The following is a 20,587-nucleotide window of genomic DNA, read 5'->3' on the forward strand; positions in this document are numbered from 1 at the left end:
ATAGATATTAATATAACGAGAGTAGTCAAAGTGGTCATTATATTCCAGGGCACTTCTTGCCCCCTCTGCCCCTCCAGCCTCCCTTGTGTAGGTGCCTCTGGCTACATATGAACAGTTGTTTGGCGCTACTAAACTTGAAAATGGCTTTGAAAAAAGCAAATATTTTTTAACATACTTAAAGTCTGTTCGTCTAAACCTCTTCAGAGTATAAAACGCCAGAATAAGAGTCAGAAAGAGCAAGATGGAGAGTAAAGACCAACTTCTGGATCGACTTTTTCCATCTTGTTCTTTTGGACCCTTATTCCGACGTTATATGCTCTCAGAAGTTTCATACGAAAAAAAGAGTATGTTTAAAATTTTTGCCTTTTTCAAAGCCATTTTCAAAATAAAATATGTTCTTTTCAAGGTTTTCAAAAAATCTTACAGAATTTTCTGATCAAAATTTTGTTTTCAATGAATTTTACAATAACAAAGATCGGGAAACTTAACAATTAATCTTAATTTTGCTCAACTTGAAAGTGAAACTAAACTTTTATGGAAACGTACTTTAGACAGGAGGTCAGTTGATGATTGTAATCATTTTTAGTTTTATTCGAGGATTAGTTGCCTTTTGAAGGTTTTCAAGTTTTTGAAAAAAATAACTTGGGACAGAGGGCGCACCGGGAAATTCCCCGGTGTCCCGGTGGGCCAGTCCGCTTCTGGTGCTGGCTTGATGCTGGTTGGATTGGCTCAATGTGCATTACACGTCGGATTTACACGCCGAAGGCCAGAGATTACTGTTTGGTGGGAAGTGGGGCCAAAGGCCTCAAATGTAGCATAGTAAATAAACACAAAAAATGTTTAACACAAAATTTGTTAAGTTTACGACTTTTTTGTTCAAGGTTGAGTCAAAAGATCGTTGTTTTGCCCCCACTCTGCAATTTTTAAGTTGGGACGTTAATCTTTGTAAGACTCTTCTTAGGTCGACTTGAAGTGCTTGAAGTCAGAAATGATGATTGTTGTTGTAGTTATTAGAGAACGCCACAAACTTTGGCGGCAAGAAAAATTTTAGATTGAACTAGTCTAAGAATGATGACCAGAAACTGCGTCTAAAGTTGATTTAAACGGGAGAAAGTTATATATTATATTAATACGAGACAATATTTTTGAGGCAAAAGAATTCGCTGGGCCGGATTAAATCTCGTTGCGGGCCTCAGTTGGCCCGCAAGCCTCAGAATGGCTGCCACCAATCAAAATGCTTCCTTTCATACGAATGATTTTCAATCGGCAAGAACAACGGCCAAGTACGCCGAGATTTATGCAGCGTATAGCCTCATATTTTGTTCAAGATAGTCTCTCTTTGAGGTCAATAAAAACAATTTATGGAGGAGGAGGTCGAATTTATATCTTCGAATTTGTCAAAATTGGATCATAGAATTGGAATCTTCATGTTGAAATTAGTCTGTGCCGAAATTTCATGTTATTTGGGCCGTCAGGCAGCGAATTCTCCTATTTTCAAAGTTTAGCTTTTCCTACATACTTCAATGGAATGTTTCTATACATCTATATATCAAATTTTTCACTACAGCACCAAATTCTCGTTAAATCTAAAGAAATATCTAAATATTCAAAAAAAGTAAGAGGCCTTTCACATGAGAAATTTCAGGCCTGTTTGAATCTTACGTCGGCCTGAGTTCAATTTGGCGTGTGGTCAAATCCCGTTGAGTGTTCACATGAGTTGGGCGAAATGAAATTCGGGCCGCCCTGAGATTCGGTTTTTCAAACCGGTTTGAAGTTTCAAGCCGGCGTGAAAAGTTCATGTGAACAAGATTTTTTAAAATTGGCGGGAACTTAACATGTAAATCATTTTCTGTGCGTCCAGTGTTTTCCAATCTCGTTGTCCCTACCTTTTTTTACCCTGAATTGCTTGAGAAACTTCTTGTTACAGCACCTGATACTTGCATGTGTGAAAACGCAGTATTCATCAATTCATTCCAACCGATTTGAAAAATCAATGTGAACGCGAAGGAAATTAGCTCACCCGAACTGAACTCAGGCCGGCGTGAGTTTCAAACAGGCCTGGGATTTCTCATGTGAAGGGCCTCTAACTAGCGACAGAATGATCCAAACAGCATGAAGTTCTCAGTATAAACTAATTTCAAGACGATGATTTCAAATTTTTGAGAAGGGTCTGTAGATAGTGAGATACAGAATCGATGATATCGACTCGGAACGGTGAAGGGAGACGGAGTGTTTCGAACTTCATCAAAACAACAAATACGACTGTATCTCTCAGAATTATTGGATGTTTGTGTTACTGCTTTGTAACAATCCTCTCTTTGAACCACAAATCTACGAACAGCAAAAGTAGGCTGCACATAGGTTTAGCTGTATGCTGTCCTCGTAGGGTAGGCCAATTTTACAATCGTTTGTTGGTAAGGAAGGTTTCCTATTTGTATTTTGTGATATAGTAAATTTAGAAAGGCTTAAAAATTCCCTTTCAAGTTGCCTAGTGTATTCAAGTATATTTTCCTGAGCGAAAAGTACTAAGCAAAAAGCTGTCGCACGAAAAGTTTTTGTCGAAAAATTGTAAGAAGGGCAAAAAGGCTAATAGCAAATGCCAAGTATAAGGACGGATGGACTTGCAAATGGCTCACTGTAAAGTTCTTGATCTCCTTTGACCAAGGAGTCATGACATATAGAATCTTGCATGATCTCTGTCCCGAAAATCTTCGTCATAAATTAACTGAAAGGTATCTCGTGTAAATAAATAAATATTGATTGATTATATACTGAGCATGCGCTGTTAGTGCAACTGTTGTCGCAGGATGGGTCGGATTCAGAGATGAAGCTATGGGGTGTCATGGTGGGCAGCTGCCCTCCAAGACTTTGCAATGACACCCTGTCGGAAACCAAATATAAGAAAAAATGAAGAACTGTTGGCCCTTTGAAACTGTCAGTTGTGGAATTTACCTTTTTAAAAGAACCAGAAAAGAGAAATTCTTGCTGCAGTGGAAAGCTTAAACGTTAATCGCAAAAAAACTTCACAGGTTTCGCGCGGCAGCTTTTCGCTCAGTGGAAAGTAAGCTTTAACCGCCATTATGATTATGTGCAGTTTTGTGCTCACTATCTTTAATGCTGCCTTTGGGAAAAGGGCTTGGAATTCATTTCACAAAGTATTAATAGCCGCATGTAATGCCCTCCGTGAATATTTTCGACATTCTCTGTCAGCATGTTGCATGAAAGTGTCATGTGTAGCAGCTATTGTGAGCACTTTGTTTATCGTTTACACCGACTAAAAGGATATCATAGTACACTAAGTTAGCAAAACCAAGGAACCAAAACAAGGTTCCGTCGACACGGTGGTGGATATTTTTTAAAACGCCATTATTTTTATCTGTTTTAAAAAAGTCTTTGTCACATTATGAGCGTCCACACCGAAAGTAAGGGAAGAAGAAACTTTTTTTACGCAAAGATAAACCTTTATTAAGTTTAAAGAATATCTTAGAATATCCAATAAATTGTTGGTTCTTTGAAATTTTCCCCCCTTCTATACCAGCCGTTCTGGTCCTATGAACCCTACCGACGATCCTGCGACGCTGCGCAATCCTTGGGGAAGTTGTTGTAGCCTCGGTTCCAGCTTTTCAGCCAACGAACACGGCGGGAATGAACACCATGTTGGATTGCACAACTCGGCCATGGACGAAGGTCGAGATTGCAGTTTCATTCCCTTGTTCTTATCAACCAATCTTGGACACATCTATTTACAATCAGCTTAAACGCAAGCTGCTATAAAGTACGAAGAATGCTGTTCTGGGAGGAATTCAAAAGAGGGCGGTTGCAACACGAACTGGCATCATCATGAAGAAAATCTCAGCAATTTCGTTGCGGTATGTTGCCAACTTCTTTTCTCACCTTATTATTTTTGGCAAATTTGCATTTGTGCAAATTATGGTATTTTTAATGCCAGTGGTTGATTATGAAAAGGGAACCCCAAAATGCAACCTGCAAGCTGGCATTCGTGGTTAAGGTTGCCGGGCGGGCGAGGTTCAAACCAGCTCACTTAGCAGTGCAAAGCAGCATCACATTTCGACTCTTTCATCAGTTCCGTAATTACTGCTTTGAGAGGGAAAATTGGAATAGCAATTTAGGAGGGCCGTTTCTTTACATTAAATGTGTGCTTATACTGCAGCATGCACTGGTCCTAAACTTGATGTTGCTGGAAATGGTTGACATAGAATGTCCAATGTAAGAAAATGAGCTACCACATATTACAACCTACCTTGCAGCTTAAATGTCAGCAGTTACATTAATGTTTTTAGTTACTAAGAAAGTCTCTTTTACCAATTTTGTATATATTTAGCTGTAATAACTAAATTTTGTCATTGGCTAGCAGTTTGATTCTTGAAAGACAACATATTCACTGAGGTCACACTTTTATCCCTGCAAAAACCCAAGCATGGTTCACAGGCTAACCATAGTTTGCAATGGTCCTACCATGGTTGAACCACGATTCTGACAAGTTCTGACCATGGCTAGTGACAATGGTTGATCAATGAATAAGATTTTGCCTGCAAAGAACTTAACTTGTTTGTTCTTTGAGAATGTTAATTCTGGACTGTGTAAGAAGTTACCCTGAATAGAAAGAAAAGAAAAGAAAAACAAAATTGTCTGTATTTTTCAAAACCTGATCATTGCTGTCCCATTGCTGAACCATGGTTCATTTCTCAAGTGACTTTCCATAAAATGGCAAATAAATTTTACATTGAATAGTTTTGATTTCACCAATTTTCTTTTGGAGACACATTCCCTTGTCCCTTAAATCCTAAAACATTGAATTTTTTATCAATTTGAAATGTTTTATGAGTATTTTGTCTGACAATTGCTGACGCATTGCTGAATCATGGTCAATTTCTCAACTGACATTTTCTAAAATGGCAAATTACTTTTACATTGAATAGTTTGTTTGACTATTTTTGTGTGGTTTGGTTTCACTATTTTTTTGTGGATTTATTTTACTGTTTTTTGGCCATAAAGCATTTATTTCTCTGAATTTGAAATGGTTAATGAAAATATGGACCAACTGTTGCTGACCCGCTGCTGAACCGTGGTCCATTTTTTAACTGACAGGTTCCTCATCCTGCTTTCTCCAAAACTGCTGGCTGCCTTTGAATATCATTAAATTTTAAATTTTAATGGTTTTAGAAATATATTGAAACTATCTTTTCACATGATATATATATTTATAAAATCAAAGATATATACTTAAGATTTTCATCAGATTTGCAAGAATATCAATCTTTGAAAAATATCTGATGAAAGCAACTGACAAGGTACCAGGGTCATAAGAGTGGATTCTTGGGTTTTTTCTCAGATAACTTTTTATTCCTATAACATGGTACAAACAAGCATATCAATACAAGATTGTCAGCAAATTGGAATATTCTATTGAAGTGCTTCTGTACAATTGCTCTAACAGTTCTTTGTGGTATCTTATGGATGCATTACCATTGAAGCCAGGTTTTAAATATTTCAGAATAAAAAAGTCTTGCCAGTTTCATTCTTAGCCAACAAAACAAACTTATTATCTCAAATAAAAGCAAATCAGGCCTCTCGGTTTCTGGCATGTAATTGCGTGCCATGCACCTGTAGTGGTGCCAAGGGGCACATGGATGTGATGCACAACTAGCAATATTGTCCACCTCATCCATATGCATTTACAATTACTATTTTATCTGCAACATTGTCTTGTTGCTCTGTGGAATCATTTTTAAAGTACAGCCTTCACCATCTAGGCAATCCCTTGACACTATATAAATAATAAACACTGGAAAAATTTTTGTGTTGGTTGTGTGTGATAAAGGATTCACTTTCAATCAGTGTTACCCCATGAGCCACACACCTACTAAAATCGGTGCGGAGAGGCCTGCGATCCTTGTTTTTCTTCCCAGTGTACCTATTAGAGGCCACATGGTGTTCAGAACGTACATTAAGGCTTTTAGGCTGTTTCGAGTAAAAAAATTTTTGAAAAATTTCAAATTTTTTGAACTTTTTAGCAGGTCAGGGATCTTGGATTTCTTCAAAAATCACTAAGTCCTTATTTTGTAAACATGTGCATAATTTTCACTGAAACTACCCAAAATGGTGTTCCGAACATAAATTAAGGCTTTTGACGTTATTTCTAGAAATATTTTTTTACAATGTTCACATATTTTCAGTTTTTTTCAAGTTTCAGTGTGAAACATGCTATAAATACTCTTTCCTACCATTTTCAGATACCACTTGGAGGCTCAACCAAATATCTAGAAATGATATCAGAAAGGTAAAATTTTAAGCTTTATATTGTTTCACATGAAAATTTTTTTTGAGAAAATTTAAATATTTTTAACTTTTTCAGGTCCGGGGGTCATGAATTTTTTATAAAATCACCAACTTCTTTTTTTAAAAAAATCAGAATAAATTTCACTGAAACAATCCAAAATGGCGTTCAAAACGTATCTTGAGGCTTTTTAGGTTGTTTCGAGTAAAAATTTTTTTTGGAAAATCTCAAGATTTTTCAACTTTTTTGCAGGTCTGGGGTCATGAATTTTTTCAAACTCACTAAGCCCTTATTTTGTAAATATGTGCATAATATTCACTGAAACTACCCGAAATGGTGTTTCAAACATAAATTAAGGCTTTTGATGTTATTTCTAGAAATATTTTTTTTACAAAGTTCACATATTTTGAGATTTTTTCAAGTTTCAGTGTGAAACATGCTATAAATACTCTTTCCTACCATTTTCAGATACCACTTGGAGGCTCAACCAAATGTCAAGAAATGATTTCAGAAAGGTAAAATTTTAAGCTTTATATTGTTTCACGTAAAATTTTTTTTTGAAAAATTTCAAGATTTTTCAACTTTTTTGCAGGTCCGGGGTCATGAATTTTTTCAAAAATCACCAACTCCTTTTTTTCAAAAAATTAGCATGAATTTCACCGAAACGACCCGAAATGGCGTTCAGAACGTATCTTGCGGCTTTTTAGGTTGTTTCGAGTAAAAAATTTTTTTTTAACAATTGCAAGATTTTTCAATTTTTTTTGCAGGTCCGGGGTCATGAATTTTTTCAAAAATCACCAACTCCTTATTTTCAAAAAATCAGCATAAATTTTACCGAAACGACCCGAAATGGCGTTCAGAACGTATCTTGAGGCTTTTTAAATTGTTTCGAGTAAAAAAATTTTTTTGAAATATTTCAAGGTTTTTCAACTTTTTTTTAGGTCCGGGGTCATGACTTTTTTCAAAAATCACAAACTCCTTATTTTCAAAAAATCAGCATAAGTTTCATCGAAATGACCCGAAATGTCGTTCAGAACGTATCTCGCGACTTTTTATGTTCTTTCGAGTAAAATAATTTTTTTGAAAAATTTCAAGATTTTTCAACTTTTTTGCAGGTCCCGGGTCATGAATTTTTTCAAAAATCACCAACTCCTTTTTTTCAAAAAATCAGCATAAATTTCACCGAAACGACCCGAATTGGCGTTCAGAACGTATCTTGCGGCTTTTTAGGTTGTTTCGAGTAAAAAAATTTTTTTGAAAATTTTCAAGATTTTTCAACTTTTTTGCAGGTCCGGGGTCATGAATTTTTTCAAAAATCACCAACCCTTTTTTTTCAAAAAATCAGCATAAATTTCACCAAAACAACCGAAATGGCGTTCAGAACGTATCTTGAGGCTTTTTAAATTGTTTCGAGTAAAAAAATTTTTTTGAAATATATCAAGGTTTTTCAACTTTTTTGTAGGTCCGGGGTCATGACTTTTTTCAAAAATCACAAACTCCTTATTTTCAAAAAATCAGCATAAGTTTCATCGAAGTGACCCGAAATGTCGTTCAGAACGTATCTCGCGGCTTTTTATGTTCTTTCGAGTAAAAAAATTTTTTTTAACAATTTCAAGATTTTTCAACTTTTTTGCAGGTCCGGGGTCATGAATTTTTCAAAAATCTCCAAACTCCTTATGTTCAAAAAATCAGCATAAATTCCACCGAAACGACCCGAAATGGCGTTCAGAACGTATCTTGAGGCTTTTTAAATTGTTTCGAGTAAAAAATTTTTTTTGAAATATTTCAAGGTTTTTCAACTTTTTTGTAGGTCCGGGGTCATGAATTTTTTCAAAAATCACCAACCCTTTTTTTTCAAAAAATCAGCATAAATTTCACCAAAACAACCGAAATGGCGTTCAGAACGTATCTTGAGGCTTTTTAAATTGTTTCGAGTAAAAAAATTTTTTTGAAATATATCAAGGTTTTTCAACTTTTTTGTAGGTCCGGGGTCATGACTTTTTTCAAAAATCACAAACTCCTCATTTTCAAAAAATCAGCATAAGTTTCATCGAAGTGACCCGAAATGTCGTTCAGAACGTATCTCGCGGCTTTTTATGTTCATGGGAATTAATCGTTTAATTCGAGTTAATACCCGCGGGGAAAGTGCGCAGATTCCCCTTTTCTAGAATCGGGTGGTCCCACACGTATATCCTTAGTAGGCTGTGGATATCATGTTACCTTAGCTATTTGCTAATCACCTTGTGGTATTTTCTAGGTGGTCTTTTCCTGGCATATTTCTTTAAGTACAGTGATGCAGCTAGGGTCATGTCATATTTTGCAGCAAGACTCACGCGTTGTTTGTACGCGTTTTCCCCTCCCATCCCTGTCCCCTTGTACTCACTTCTCCTCCTGCTTATATCCCGTCATATACTTCCTTCTGCCTTCTCCTGTCTCACTTCTTCTCACACAGTCATTCGATTGTGTGACAGGTGTATCAGTCTGTTTATCGGGGTAAAAAACTGAGGCAGTTTTTTCCCTGGAATCAAACACCGACCATAAAATTGCGTCATTGCTCAGGCAAGACAAGGGCTGATGCACCAAAAGCCCAAAATGTTTTTCCTGAGATTAGGGTGTTGTTTATCATAACTAAGGGGCCCCCGCGATGGAATTAATTTCGAGTAAAAAAATTTTTTTTAACAATTTCAAGATTTTTCAACTTTTTTGCAGGTCCGGGGTCATGAATTTTTCAAAAATCTCCAAACTCCTTATGTTCAAAAAATCAGCATAAATTCCACTGAAACGACCCGAAATGGCGTTCAGAACGTATCTTGAGGCTTTTTAAATTGTTTCGAGTAAAAAATTTTTTTTGAAATATTTCAAGGTTTTTCAACTTTTTTGTAGGTCCGGGGTCATGACTTTTTTCAAAAATCACAAACTCCTTATTTTCAAAAAATCAGCATAAGTTTCATCGAAATGACCCAAAATGTCGTTCAGAACGTATCTCGCGGTTTTTATGTTGTTTCGAGTAAAAAAAAATTTTTAAAAAATTTCAGGATTTTTCAAGTTTTTTGCAGGTCCGGGGTCATGAATTTTTTCGAAAATCACCAACCATTTTTTTTCAAAAAATCAGCATTATTTTCACCGAAACAACCTGAAATGGCATTCAGAAGGTATCTTGCGACTTTTTATGTTCTTTCGAGTAAAAAAATTTTTTTGAAAAATTTCAAGATTTTTCAACTTTTTTGCAGGTCCGGGGTCATGAATTTTTTCAAAAATCACCAACTCCTTTTTTTCAAAAAATCAGCATAAATTTCACCGAAACGACCCGAATTGGCGTTCAGAACGTATCTTGCGGCTTTTTAGGTTGTTTCGAGTAAAAAAATTTTTTTGAAAATTTTCAAGATTTTTCAACTTTTTTGCAGGTCCGGGGTCATGAATTTTTTCAAAAATCACCAACCCTTTTTTTTCAAAAAATCAGCATAAATTTCACCAAAACAACCGAAATGGCGTTCAGAACGTATCTTGAGGCTTTTTAAATTGTTTCGAGTAAAAAAATTTTTTTGAAATATATCAAGGTTTTTCAACTTTTTTGTAGGTCCGGGGTCATGACTTTTTTCAAAAATCACAAACTCCTTATTTTCAAAAAATCAGCATAAGTTTCATCGAAGTGACCCGAAATGTCGTTCAGAACGTATCTCGCGGCTTTTTATGTTCTTTCGAGTAAAAAAATTTTTTTTAACAATTTCAAGATTTTTCAACTTTTTTGCAGGTCCGGGGTCATGAATTTTTCAAAAATCTCCAAACTCCTTATGTTCAAAAAATCAGCATAAATTCCACCGAAACGACCCGAAATGGCGTTCAGAACGTATCTTGAGGCTTTTTAAATTGTTTCGAGTAAAAAATTTTTTTTGAAATATTTCAAGGTTTTTCAACTTTTTTGTAGGTCCGGGGTCATGAATTTTTTCAAAAATCACCAACCCTTTTTTTTCAAAAAATCAGCATAAATTTCACCAAAACAACCGAAATGGCGTTCAGAACGTATCTTGAGGCTTTTTAAATTGTTTCGAGTAAAAAAATTTTTTTGAAATATATCAAGGTTTTTCAACTTTTTTGTAGGTCCGGGGTCATGACTTTTTTCAAAAATCACAAACTCCTCATTTTCAAAAAATCAGCATAAGTTTCATCGAAGTGACCCGAAATGTCGTTCAGAACGTATCTTGCGGCTTTTTATGTTCATGGGAATTAATCGTTTAATTCGAGTTAATACCCGCGGGGAAAGTGCGCAGATTCCCCTTTTCTAGAATCGGGTGGTCCCACACGTATATCCTTAGTAGGCTGTGGATATCATGTTACCTTAGCTATTTGCTAATCACCTTGTGGTATTTTCTAGGTGGTCTTTTCCTGGCATATTTCTTTAAGTACAGTGATGCAGCTAGGGTCATGTCATATTTTGCAGCAAGACTCACGCGTTGGTTGTACGCGTTTTTCTCTGTAGAGAAGTGAACTATTCTGCGAAAGTGTAACTTATTTTAAACCCGCTAATAAAGGACATAGTCCTACCGTCAAATGGCGGGACGCTGATCATGGTCATGATTTCGACTGTTGCTTACTGTTGTCATAGCATGGCTGGAAAGTTGCAGGTACTGGTTGCTAGGCCTTGGCAGAGTTATCGAAAGTTATAGCAGTTCAGGTCAAGCGCTCAGTGGCTGCTGTCTACTGCTATTACAGTTTCAGTTACCCTGCATCTCGATTCTATCACGGGCTCCAGAGAAAAGGTTGTACCAGCATTTTTTTTTTCTACATTGGCTGTAGCATGGTTTGTAGGTTATTTGTTTTTAATTTTCGATCCACTATTTCCTGCCGCTTTTCATCATACCAACCCTGGAGCTTCATATCTCCACCATAAATACAACTAAATAAGGGGGCAGTATTCAAAGACCACAGTGCTGCCTCTCGGTAAAGCCACATGCCAGGCCGCCCAATCAAACGCATCCACCACGAATACCTGCTTGTTGTTATTTGTTCTTATTCTTTCAACTAATTTACCCTGTCATGTTCTTGTCCAAGGGAGAGATGCCTGTACTCAGAGATGGCAACGGGGGCAAAGCGTAGAGAAAAAAGGGCAAAACAATAGCCCGTACAATAGTCAAACGAAGAAAAATGCTCAATTTCGCGAGGTCAGGGGCAACTGCCCTAGCTGCTCTCCTGGCACAGGCGTCCTTTGGTTCCATTCATCTGGGATTCAACAAACGCCGTCTCTAAAATCCCCTCAATAGCGAATAGTATCTTTGTTGTGTCATTGTTGGCGTAAGGGGTGTGTGGCAAGCTGCCCCGTTATTTTATATTTACGTGGAGGAAATTAACACTAGCATAAAATTATACAGTCATGCCAGCAAAAGTTTCTGGACACGTTACATGGTCCATCTAGGATCAGTTGTTTTAGGCTTTTAAAAGTATCAAGATCCAATTAAGTGACACCCATCCGCATTGCACACAATTCAGCAGGTCCTTGCTTTGGCTGCATCACACTGCCGCCCTCCTTTCAAAGCAGTCATACTGTGGTTTAACAAATCTGCCAGTATGGTCATAGTAAACGTTTATGGAATCCCAATATTGCTCCCAGTGTTCTAACCTTCATACTTTAGTTTCGCAAACACACCTGTAAAGTTCGAATATCAGTTTGATCTTGTTTCAACAAAAATCAATAATCAGATGAATCAATAAATTGACTAAGGATTGTTTTCATTGTTTTGGTAATGTCACATTGCTTGCTTGGCTGTGGTTTAGTGGGCCCTCACGGTAGTGTTCACCTCAGTCCGGCACCAAAACTTCGCTCGAGTTACATAATAATATTTTTAACACTGGATCTCGGCAATGTCCCCCGAAACATCTTGATTGCCAGTTTACTGTTTTTAGATAACCCCAATTGGTCTATTCCTTTGATTACTCTTCCTAACAAAATGGAAATATTGCCTACAGCAAGATGATACCAAAAAGCAGGGCCGTCTTTAGCCGGCTTGTGCCCAGTGGTTATTGACAAAGCAAGACCCCGTTCAGAAAATTCCTGCGGCCATGCCCTTCGGTTTCGGTTTCGGTGAACGTCCTTTTTGGTTACAATAATTGAAAAGATTTGTTAGGGATTTTTGCAAGAATGTGCAGGAACGCTAAGAGTGGATCTGAGACACGTGGACATTTCTCTGCACTTTGCTTTTTAATCCGTATACTTTCCGTATGCTGAAATAGTAGCCTTTGTTCCATTTTGAAGATATCTTATTAAATTATTTTAAGTGTCACTAGTCATCACCATGGCAACAAACTTCCAACTAACTACGTGCTATATTTTCAACAACAAAAAAAAAAAAAAAAAAAAAAAACTTAGTGTAATACAGGTATTTTGATGTGATTTGTATAGCAGCAGAGCTAAACAATTTAGAAAAAGCGCGCTGGCAACTTTGCTCTCTGTTTTCATCAATCGTGATCGGCAAATGCATCAAATGTTTGTTGTTATTGCCAATTTATGAATGCATTGTGTGCCCCCCTTTTGTTCTGGTGCAAATTTGATTGGTTTGTGCAATCTGTATCTTGCTACTTTAGGCAAGCCTTTTTGTTGAGAGCGAACTTCTTGGTTCAATGTAAAACGTGCTATATTGTTAATACTAAACTTGCTCAATATTTATATATATAGAATTGATTTGCTGTAGTTATGCAAATTTATTTTACATTTTACAATGAATTTACTAACATTAGGCACACTGCTTGGTAAATGTAGAATTGTTTACTGTGGCTTTACAACAAATCTGCAGAATCTAAAACATGTAAGCTGAATCTGCAGAACCAATGTTTGCAATATAAATCGGTAAATACCTAGATAGCTTACTGTGGTGATGTTTCTTGCTAAATGCAAACATGTCAATTGTTCTGTCATGCAAACTGCAATGGTAAATATAGTGGCAGTTTGCTGTGTTTATGCAAACTCAAACGGCAAATGCAAAATCTTCCTTGCCATGGTTCATAAATTCGCATGAAATATGGAGATAGTGTGCTGCGTTCATGGAAATTCCCATAGTAAATACAAAATGTTTTCTTGTTATGGTTTATATATTCAAATAAAATATGGAGATAGTTTCCCAGGGCTATACATACGTATACATACATAAAAAAGCAGCTGCTGTTGTTGCCATAACACGTCTAGTTATGCCTTTACTCTTGGTGGCAAACAGGCAAGGTGAACAAAAAACAAACAAACCAAATGTTTACTGTTGTTGCCAAGCACGCAAAACAAAACAAAACGTTTGCTGTTGTTTGGCAAACATGCGAATATGTATATAAAAGAAAAGAAAAACCATTAAGCGTTTTCAGTTGTTGGGAAGCATGTAAATAAAAGAAAACATTTGCTGTTGTTGGCAGAATGCAAATTTATAGGTTCAAACAAACAAACAAATATTAAGTGTTTGCAGTTGATGGCAAACATGTAAAATAAAAACAAAACGTTTGCTGTCGTTTGGCAAGCATGAAAAATAAAACAGAACGTTTGCTGTCATTGGCAAGCATGAAAAATAAAACAAAACGTTTGCTGTCGTTGGCAAACAGGCAAAGAAAAGCGTTGTGCTGTTGTTGGCAAACATGCGGAAGAAAAGGGTTTGCTGTTGAAAAAAAAAAAAAAAAAAAAAAAAAAATTTAAAAACCATTAAGCATTTTCAGCTGTTGGGAAGCATGTAAGTAAAACAAAACATTCGCCGTTGTTGGCAGAATGCAAATTTATAAGTTCAAACAAAAAAAAAAGAAACAAAAAATATTAAGCGTTTGCAGTTGTTGGCATAGATGCAAAATAAAAAAAAAAAAAAAAAAAACGTTTCCTGTCGTTGGCAAGCATGAAAAATAAAAAGCGTTTGCTGTTGTTTGCAAACATGCAGGAGAAAAGGGTTTGCTGTTGTTGGCAAACATGCAGGAGAAAAGGGTTTGTTGTTGTTGGCAAACACGCAAAAACAAGCAGTTGCTGTTGTTGGCAAACATGCAAAAAAAAAGCGTTTGCTATTGTTGAGAAACATGCAGAAGAAAAGGGTTTGCTGTTGTTGGCAAACATGCAAAAAAAAGCGTTTGCTGTTGTTGGCAAACAAACAACGAAAAGCATTTGCTGTCGTGGGCAAACATACAAAAAAAAAGCGTTTGCTGTTGTTGGCAAGCATACAACGAAAAGCGTTTGCTGTCGTGGGCAAACATATAAAAAAAAAAAAAAAAAAGCGTTTGCTGTTGTTGGCAAACATACAACGAAAAGCGTTTGCTGTCGTGGGCAAACATATAAATAAAAAAAAAAAAAAGCGTTTGCTGTTGTTGGCAAACATACAACGAAAAGCGTTTGCTGTCGTGGGCAAACATGTAAAAAAAAGCGTTTGCTGTTGTTGGCAAACATACAACGAAAAGCGTTTGCTGTTGTTGGCAAACATAAAGAAAAGAAAAAAAAAAAAAAAACTTTTCTCTTGCTTTCTCTCCCCGCTTCTCTTCACCATTAACTTCCTCCCTTAGTAAGGTTAGGGCAAGAGTCTCCCCCAGTTACAGGTTTTCTAAGTCAGTGTTTGATGGGTGTAAACATTATCATGTTTCTTGTGGCGGGGTAAAAAACTGAGGCAGTTTTTTCCCTGGAATCAAACACCGACCATAAAATTGCGTCATTGCTCAGGCAAGACAAGGGCTGATGCACCAAAAGCCCAAAATGTTTTTCCTGAGATTAGGGTGTTGTTTATCATAACTAAGGGGCCCCCGCGATGGAATTAAATGGGAATTAATCGTTTAATTCGAGTTAATACCCGCGGGGAAAGTGCGCAGATTCCCCTTTTCTAGAATCGGGTGGTCCCACACGTATATCCTTAGTAGGCTGTGGATATCATGTTACCTTAGCTATTTGCTAATCACCTTGTGGTATTTTCTAGGTGGTCTTTTCCTGGCATATTTCTTTAAGTACAGTGATGCAGCTAGGGTCATGTCATATTTTGCAGCAAGACTCACGCGTTGTTTGTACGCGTTTTCCCCTCCCATCCCTGTCCCCTTGTACTCACTTCTCCTCCTGCTTATATCCCGTCATATACTTCCTTCTGCCTTCTCCTGTCTCACTTCTTCTCACACAGTCATTCGATTGTGTGACAGGTGTATCAGTCTGTTTATCGGGGTAAAAAACTGAGGCAGTTTTTTCCCTGGAATCAAACACCGACCATAAAATTGCGTCATTGCTCAGGCAAGACAAGGGCTGATGCACCAAAAGCCCAAAATGTTTTTCCTGAGATTAGGGTGTTGTTTATCATAACTAAGGGGCCCCCGCGATGGAATTAATTTCGAGTAAAAAAATTTTTTTTAACAATTTCAAGATTTTTCAACTTTTTTGCAGGTCCGGGGTCATGAATTTTTCAAAAATCTCCAAACTCCTTATGTTCAAAAAATCAGCATAAATTCCACTGAAACGACCCGAAATGGCGTTCAGAACGTATCTTGAGGCTTTTTAAATTGTTTCGAGTAAAAAATTTTTTTTGAAATATTTCAAGGTTTTTCAACTTTTTTGTAGGTCCGGGGTCATGAATTTTTTCAAAAATCACCAACTCCTTATTTTCAAAAAATCAAGATCAATTTAACCGAAACGACCCGAAATGGCGTTCGAAACGTATCTTGAGGCTTGTTAGGTTGTTTCGAGTAAAAAATTTTTCGAAAAATTTCAAGATTTTTCAACTTTTTTGCAGGTCCGGGGTCATGACTTTTTTCAAAAATCACAAAGTCCTTATTTTCCTAAAATCAGCATCAACTTCACTGAAACGACCCGAAATGGTGTTCAGAACGTATTTTGCGGCCTTTTAGGTTGTTTTGTGTAAAAAAATTTTTTTGAGAAATTTCAAGATTTTTTTGCAGGTCCGGGGTCATGAGTTTTTTCAAAAATCACCAACTCCTTATTTTCAAAAAATCAGCATAAATTTCATGGCAACAACCCAAATGGCGTTGAGAACGCATCTTGAGGGTTTTTAGGTTGTTTCAAGTAAAAAATTTTTTTGAAAAATTTCAAGATTTTTCAAATTTTTTGCAGGTCCGGGGTCATGAATCTTTTCAAAAATCACAAAGTCCTTATTTTCCTAAAATCAGCATAAATTTCACCGAAAAGACCCGAAATGGCGTTCAGAACGTATCTTGTGGCTTTTTAGGTTGTTTCGAGTAAAAAAATTTTTTTGAACAATTTCAAGATTTGTCAACCTTTTTGCAGGCCCGGGTCATGAATTTTTTCAAAAATCACTAAGCCCTTATTTTGTAAATATATGCATAATATTCGCTGAAACTACCCGAAATGGTGTTCCCAACATAAATTAAGGCTTTTGACGTTATTTCTAGAAATATTTTTTTTACAAAGTTCACATATTCTGAGATTTTTTCAAGTTTCAATGTGAAACATGCTATAAATACTCTTTCCTACCATTTTCAGATACCACTTGGAGGCTCAACCAAATGTCTAGAAATGATTTCAGAAAGGTAAAACTTTAAGCTTTATATTGTTTCTCGTAAAATTTTTTTTTGAAAAAATTGAAATATTTTTAACTTTTTGCAGGTGCGGGGGTCATGACTTTTTTCAAAAATCACAAAGTCCTTATTTTCAAAAAAGCAGCATAAATTTCACCAAAACGACCTGTAATGGCGTTCAGAACGTATATTGAGGCTTTTTAGGTTGTTTGGAGTAAAAAAAATTTTTTGAAAAATTTCAAGGTTTTTCAACTTTTTTGCAGGTCCGGGGTCATGAATTTTTTTAAAAATCACCAACCCTTTTTTTTCAAAAAATCAGCATAAATTTCACCAAAACAACCGAAATGGCGTTCAGAACGTATCTCGCGGCTTTTTAGGTTGTTACTAGTAAAAAAATTTTTTTGAAAAATTTCAAGATTTTTCAACTTTTTTGCAGGTCCGGGGTCATGAATTTTTTCAAAAATCACCAACTCCTTATTTTCAAAAAATCAGCATAAATTTCACCGAAACGACCCGAAATTGCGTTCAGAACGTATATTGAGGCTTTTTAGGTTGTTTCGAGTAAAAAAAATTTTTTGAAAAATTTCAAGTTTTTTCAACTTTTTTGCAGGTCCGGGGTCATGAATTTTTTCAAAAATCACCAACTCCTTGTTTTCAAAAAATCAACATAAATTTAACCGAAACGACCCGAAATGGCGTTCAGAACGTATCTTGAGGCTTTTTAGGTTGTTTCGAGTAAAAAAATTTTTTTTAAAAGTTTCAAGATTTTTCAACTCTTTTGCAGGTCCGGGGTCATGAATTTTTTCAAAAATCACAAGGTCCTTATTTTCCTAAAATCAGCATAAATTTATCCGAAACGACCCGAAATGGCGTTCAGAACGTATCTTGAGGCTTTTTAGGTTGTTTCGAGTAAAAAAAATTTTTTGAAAGATTTCAAGTTTTTTCAACTTTTTTGCAGGTCCGGGGTCATGAATTTCTTCAAAAATCACCAACTCCTTATTTTCAAAAAATCAACATAAATTTAACCGAAACGACCCGAAATGGCGTTCAGAACGTATCTTGAGGCTTTTTAGGTTGTTTCGAGTAAAGAAATATTGTTTAAATGTTTCAAGATTTTTCAACTCTTTTGCAGGTCCGGGGTCATGAATTTTTTCAAAAATCACAAAGTCCTTATTTTCCTAAAATCAGCATCAACTTCACCGAAACGACTCGAAATGGTGTTCAGAACGTATCTTGCGGCGTTTTAGGTTGTTTCGAGTAAAAAAAAATTTTTGAAAAAGTTCAAGATTTTTCAACTTTTTTGCAGGTCCGGGGTCATGAATTTTTTTCAAAAATCACCAAATCCTTATTTTCAAAAAAATCAACATAAATTTAACCGAAACGACCCGAAATGGCGTTCAGAACGTATTTTGAGGTTTTGAGGTTGTTTCGAGTAAAAAAATTTTTTTGCAAAATTTCAAGATTTTTCAACTTTTTTGCAGGTCCGGGGTCATGAATTTTTTCAAAAATCACCAACTCCTTATTTTCAAAAAATCAACATAAATTTAACCGAAACGACCCGAAATGGCGTTCAGAACGTATCTTGAGGCTTTTTAGGTTGTTTCGAGTACAAAAATTTTTTTAAAAGTTTCAAGATTTTTCAACTCTTTTGCAGGTCCGGGGTCATGAATTTTTTCAAAAATCACAAAGTCCTTATTTTCCTAAAATCAGCATCAACTTCACCGAAACGACCCGAAATGGTGTTCAGAACGTATTTTGCGGCTTTTTAGGTTGTTTTGAGGAAAAACATTTTTTGAAAAATTTCAAGATTTTCCAACTCTTTTGCAGGTCTGTGGTCATGAATTTTTTCAAAAATCACAAAGTCCTTATTTTGCTAAAATCAGCATCAACTTCACCAAAAAGACCCGAAATGGTGTTCAGAACGTATCTTACGGCTTTTTAGGTTGTTTCGAGTAAAAAAAATATTTTTGAAAATTTCCAGGTTTTTCAACTTTTTTGCAGGTCCGGGGTCATGAATTTTTTCAAAAATCACCAACCCTTTTTTTTCAAAAAATCAGCATTATTTTCACTGAAACAACCCGAAATGGCATTCAGAATGTATCTTGCGGCTTTTTAGGTTGTTTTGAGTAAAAAAAATTTTTTGAAAAATTTCAAGATTTTTCAATCTTTTTGCAGGTCCGGGGTCATGAATTTTTTCAAAAATCACCAACTCCTTATTTTCAAAAAATCAGCATAGATTTCACCGAAACAACCCGAAATTGCATTCAGAACGTATTTTGAGGCTTTTTAGATTGTTTCGAGTAAAAGAAATTTTTTTGAAAATTTTCAAGGTTTTTCAACTTTTTTGCAGGTCCGGGGTCATGAATTTTTTCAAAAATCACCAACTCCTTATTTTAAAAAATCAGCATAAATTTCACCGAAACGACCCGAAATGGCGTTCAGAACGTATCTTGAGGCATTTTAGGTTGTTTCGAGTACAAAAATTTTTTTAAAAGTTTCAAGATTTTTCAACTCTTTTGCAGGTCCGGGGTCATGAATTTTTTCAAAAATCACAAAGTCCTTATTTTCAAAAAATCAGCATAAATTTATCCGAAACGACCCGAAATGGCGTTCAGAACGTATCTTGAGGCTTTTTAGGTTGTTTCGAGTAAAAAAAATTTTTTGAAAGATTTCAAGTTTTTTCAACTTTTTTGCAGGTCCGGGGTCATGAATTTTTTCAAAAATGACCAACTCCTTATTTTAAAAAAATCAACATAAATTTAACCGAAACGACCCGAAATGGCGTTCAGAACGTATCTTGAGGCTTTTTAGGTTGTTTCGAGTAAAGAAATATTATTTAAATGTTTCAAGATTTTTCAACTCTTTTGCAGGTCCGGGGTCATGAATTTTTTCAAAAATCACAAAGTCCTTATTTTCCTAAAATCAGCATCAACTTCACCGAAACGACTCGAAATGGTGTTCAGAACGTATCTTGCGGCGTTTTAGGTTGTTTCGAGTAAAAAAAAATTTTTGAAAAATTTCAAGATTTTTCAACTTTTTTGCAGGTCCGGGGTCATGAATTTTTTCAAAAATCAACAACTTCTTATTTTCAAAAAATCAGCATAAATTTAACCGAAACGACCCAAAATGGCGTGCAGAACGTATCTTGAGGTTTTTAGGTTGTTTCGAGAAAAAAAATTTTTTTTGAAAAATTTCAAGGTTTTTCAACTTTTTTGCAGGTCCGGGGTCATTAATTTTTTTAAAAATCACCAACCCTTTTTTTTCAAAAAATCAGCATAAATTTCACCAAAACAACCGAAATGGCGTTCAGAACGTATCTCGCGGCTTTTTAGGTTGTTTCGAGTAAAAAAATTTTTTTGAAAAATTTCAAGATTTTTCAACTTTTTTGCAGGTCCGGGTGTCATGAATTTTTTCAAAAATCACCAACTCCTTATTTTCAAAAAATCAGCATAAATTTCACCGAAACGACCCGAAATGGCGTTCAGAACGTATATTGAGGCTTTTTAGGTTGTTTCGAGTAAAAAAATTTTTTTGAAAAATTTCAAGATTTTTCAACTTTTTTACAGGTCCGGGGTCATGAATTTTTTCAAAAATCACCAACTCCTTATTTTCAAAAAATCAAGATCAATTTAACCGAAACGACCCGAAATGGCGTTCGAAACGTATCTTGAGGCTTGTTAGGTTGTTTCGAGTAAAAAATTTTTCGAAAAATTTCAAGATTTTTCAACTTTTTTGCAGGTCCGGGGTCATGACTTTTTTCAAAAATCACAAAGTCCTTATTTTCCTAAAATCAGCATCAACTTCACTGAAACGACCCGA

At 35.7% G+C, this 20,587-nt stretch overlaps 1 protein-coding gene across 1 annotated transcript in view; it reads left to right on the forward strand.

The window, feature by feature from the left end:
* The first annotated feature begins 3,521 nt into the window (after positions 1 to 3,521).
* Positions 3,522 to 20,587, forward strand: part of LOC135695058 (cortactin-binding protein 2-like) — a 39,727-nt gene continuing 22,661 nt past the window's right edge. Inside the window, exon 1 of the mRNA XM_089112271.1 lies at positions 3,522 to 3,869. Coding sequence (XP_088968397.1) covers positions 3,841 to 3,869 — 29 coding nt within the window. The 5' untranslated portion in view covers positions 3,522 to 3,840. The remainder of the gene's footprint in view (positions 3,870 to 20,587) is intronic.

Source organism: Rhopilema esculentum, chromosome 3 (genome assembly GCF_057945365.1).
Source record: "Rhopilema esculentum isolate cy_ngs chromosome 3, ASM5794536v1, whole genome shotgun sequence".
In the NCBI taxonomy this organism is placed as follows: Eukaryota; Metazoa; Cnidaria; class Scyphozoa; order Rhizostomeae; family Rhizostomatidae; genus Rhopilema; species Rhopilema esculentum.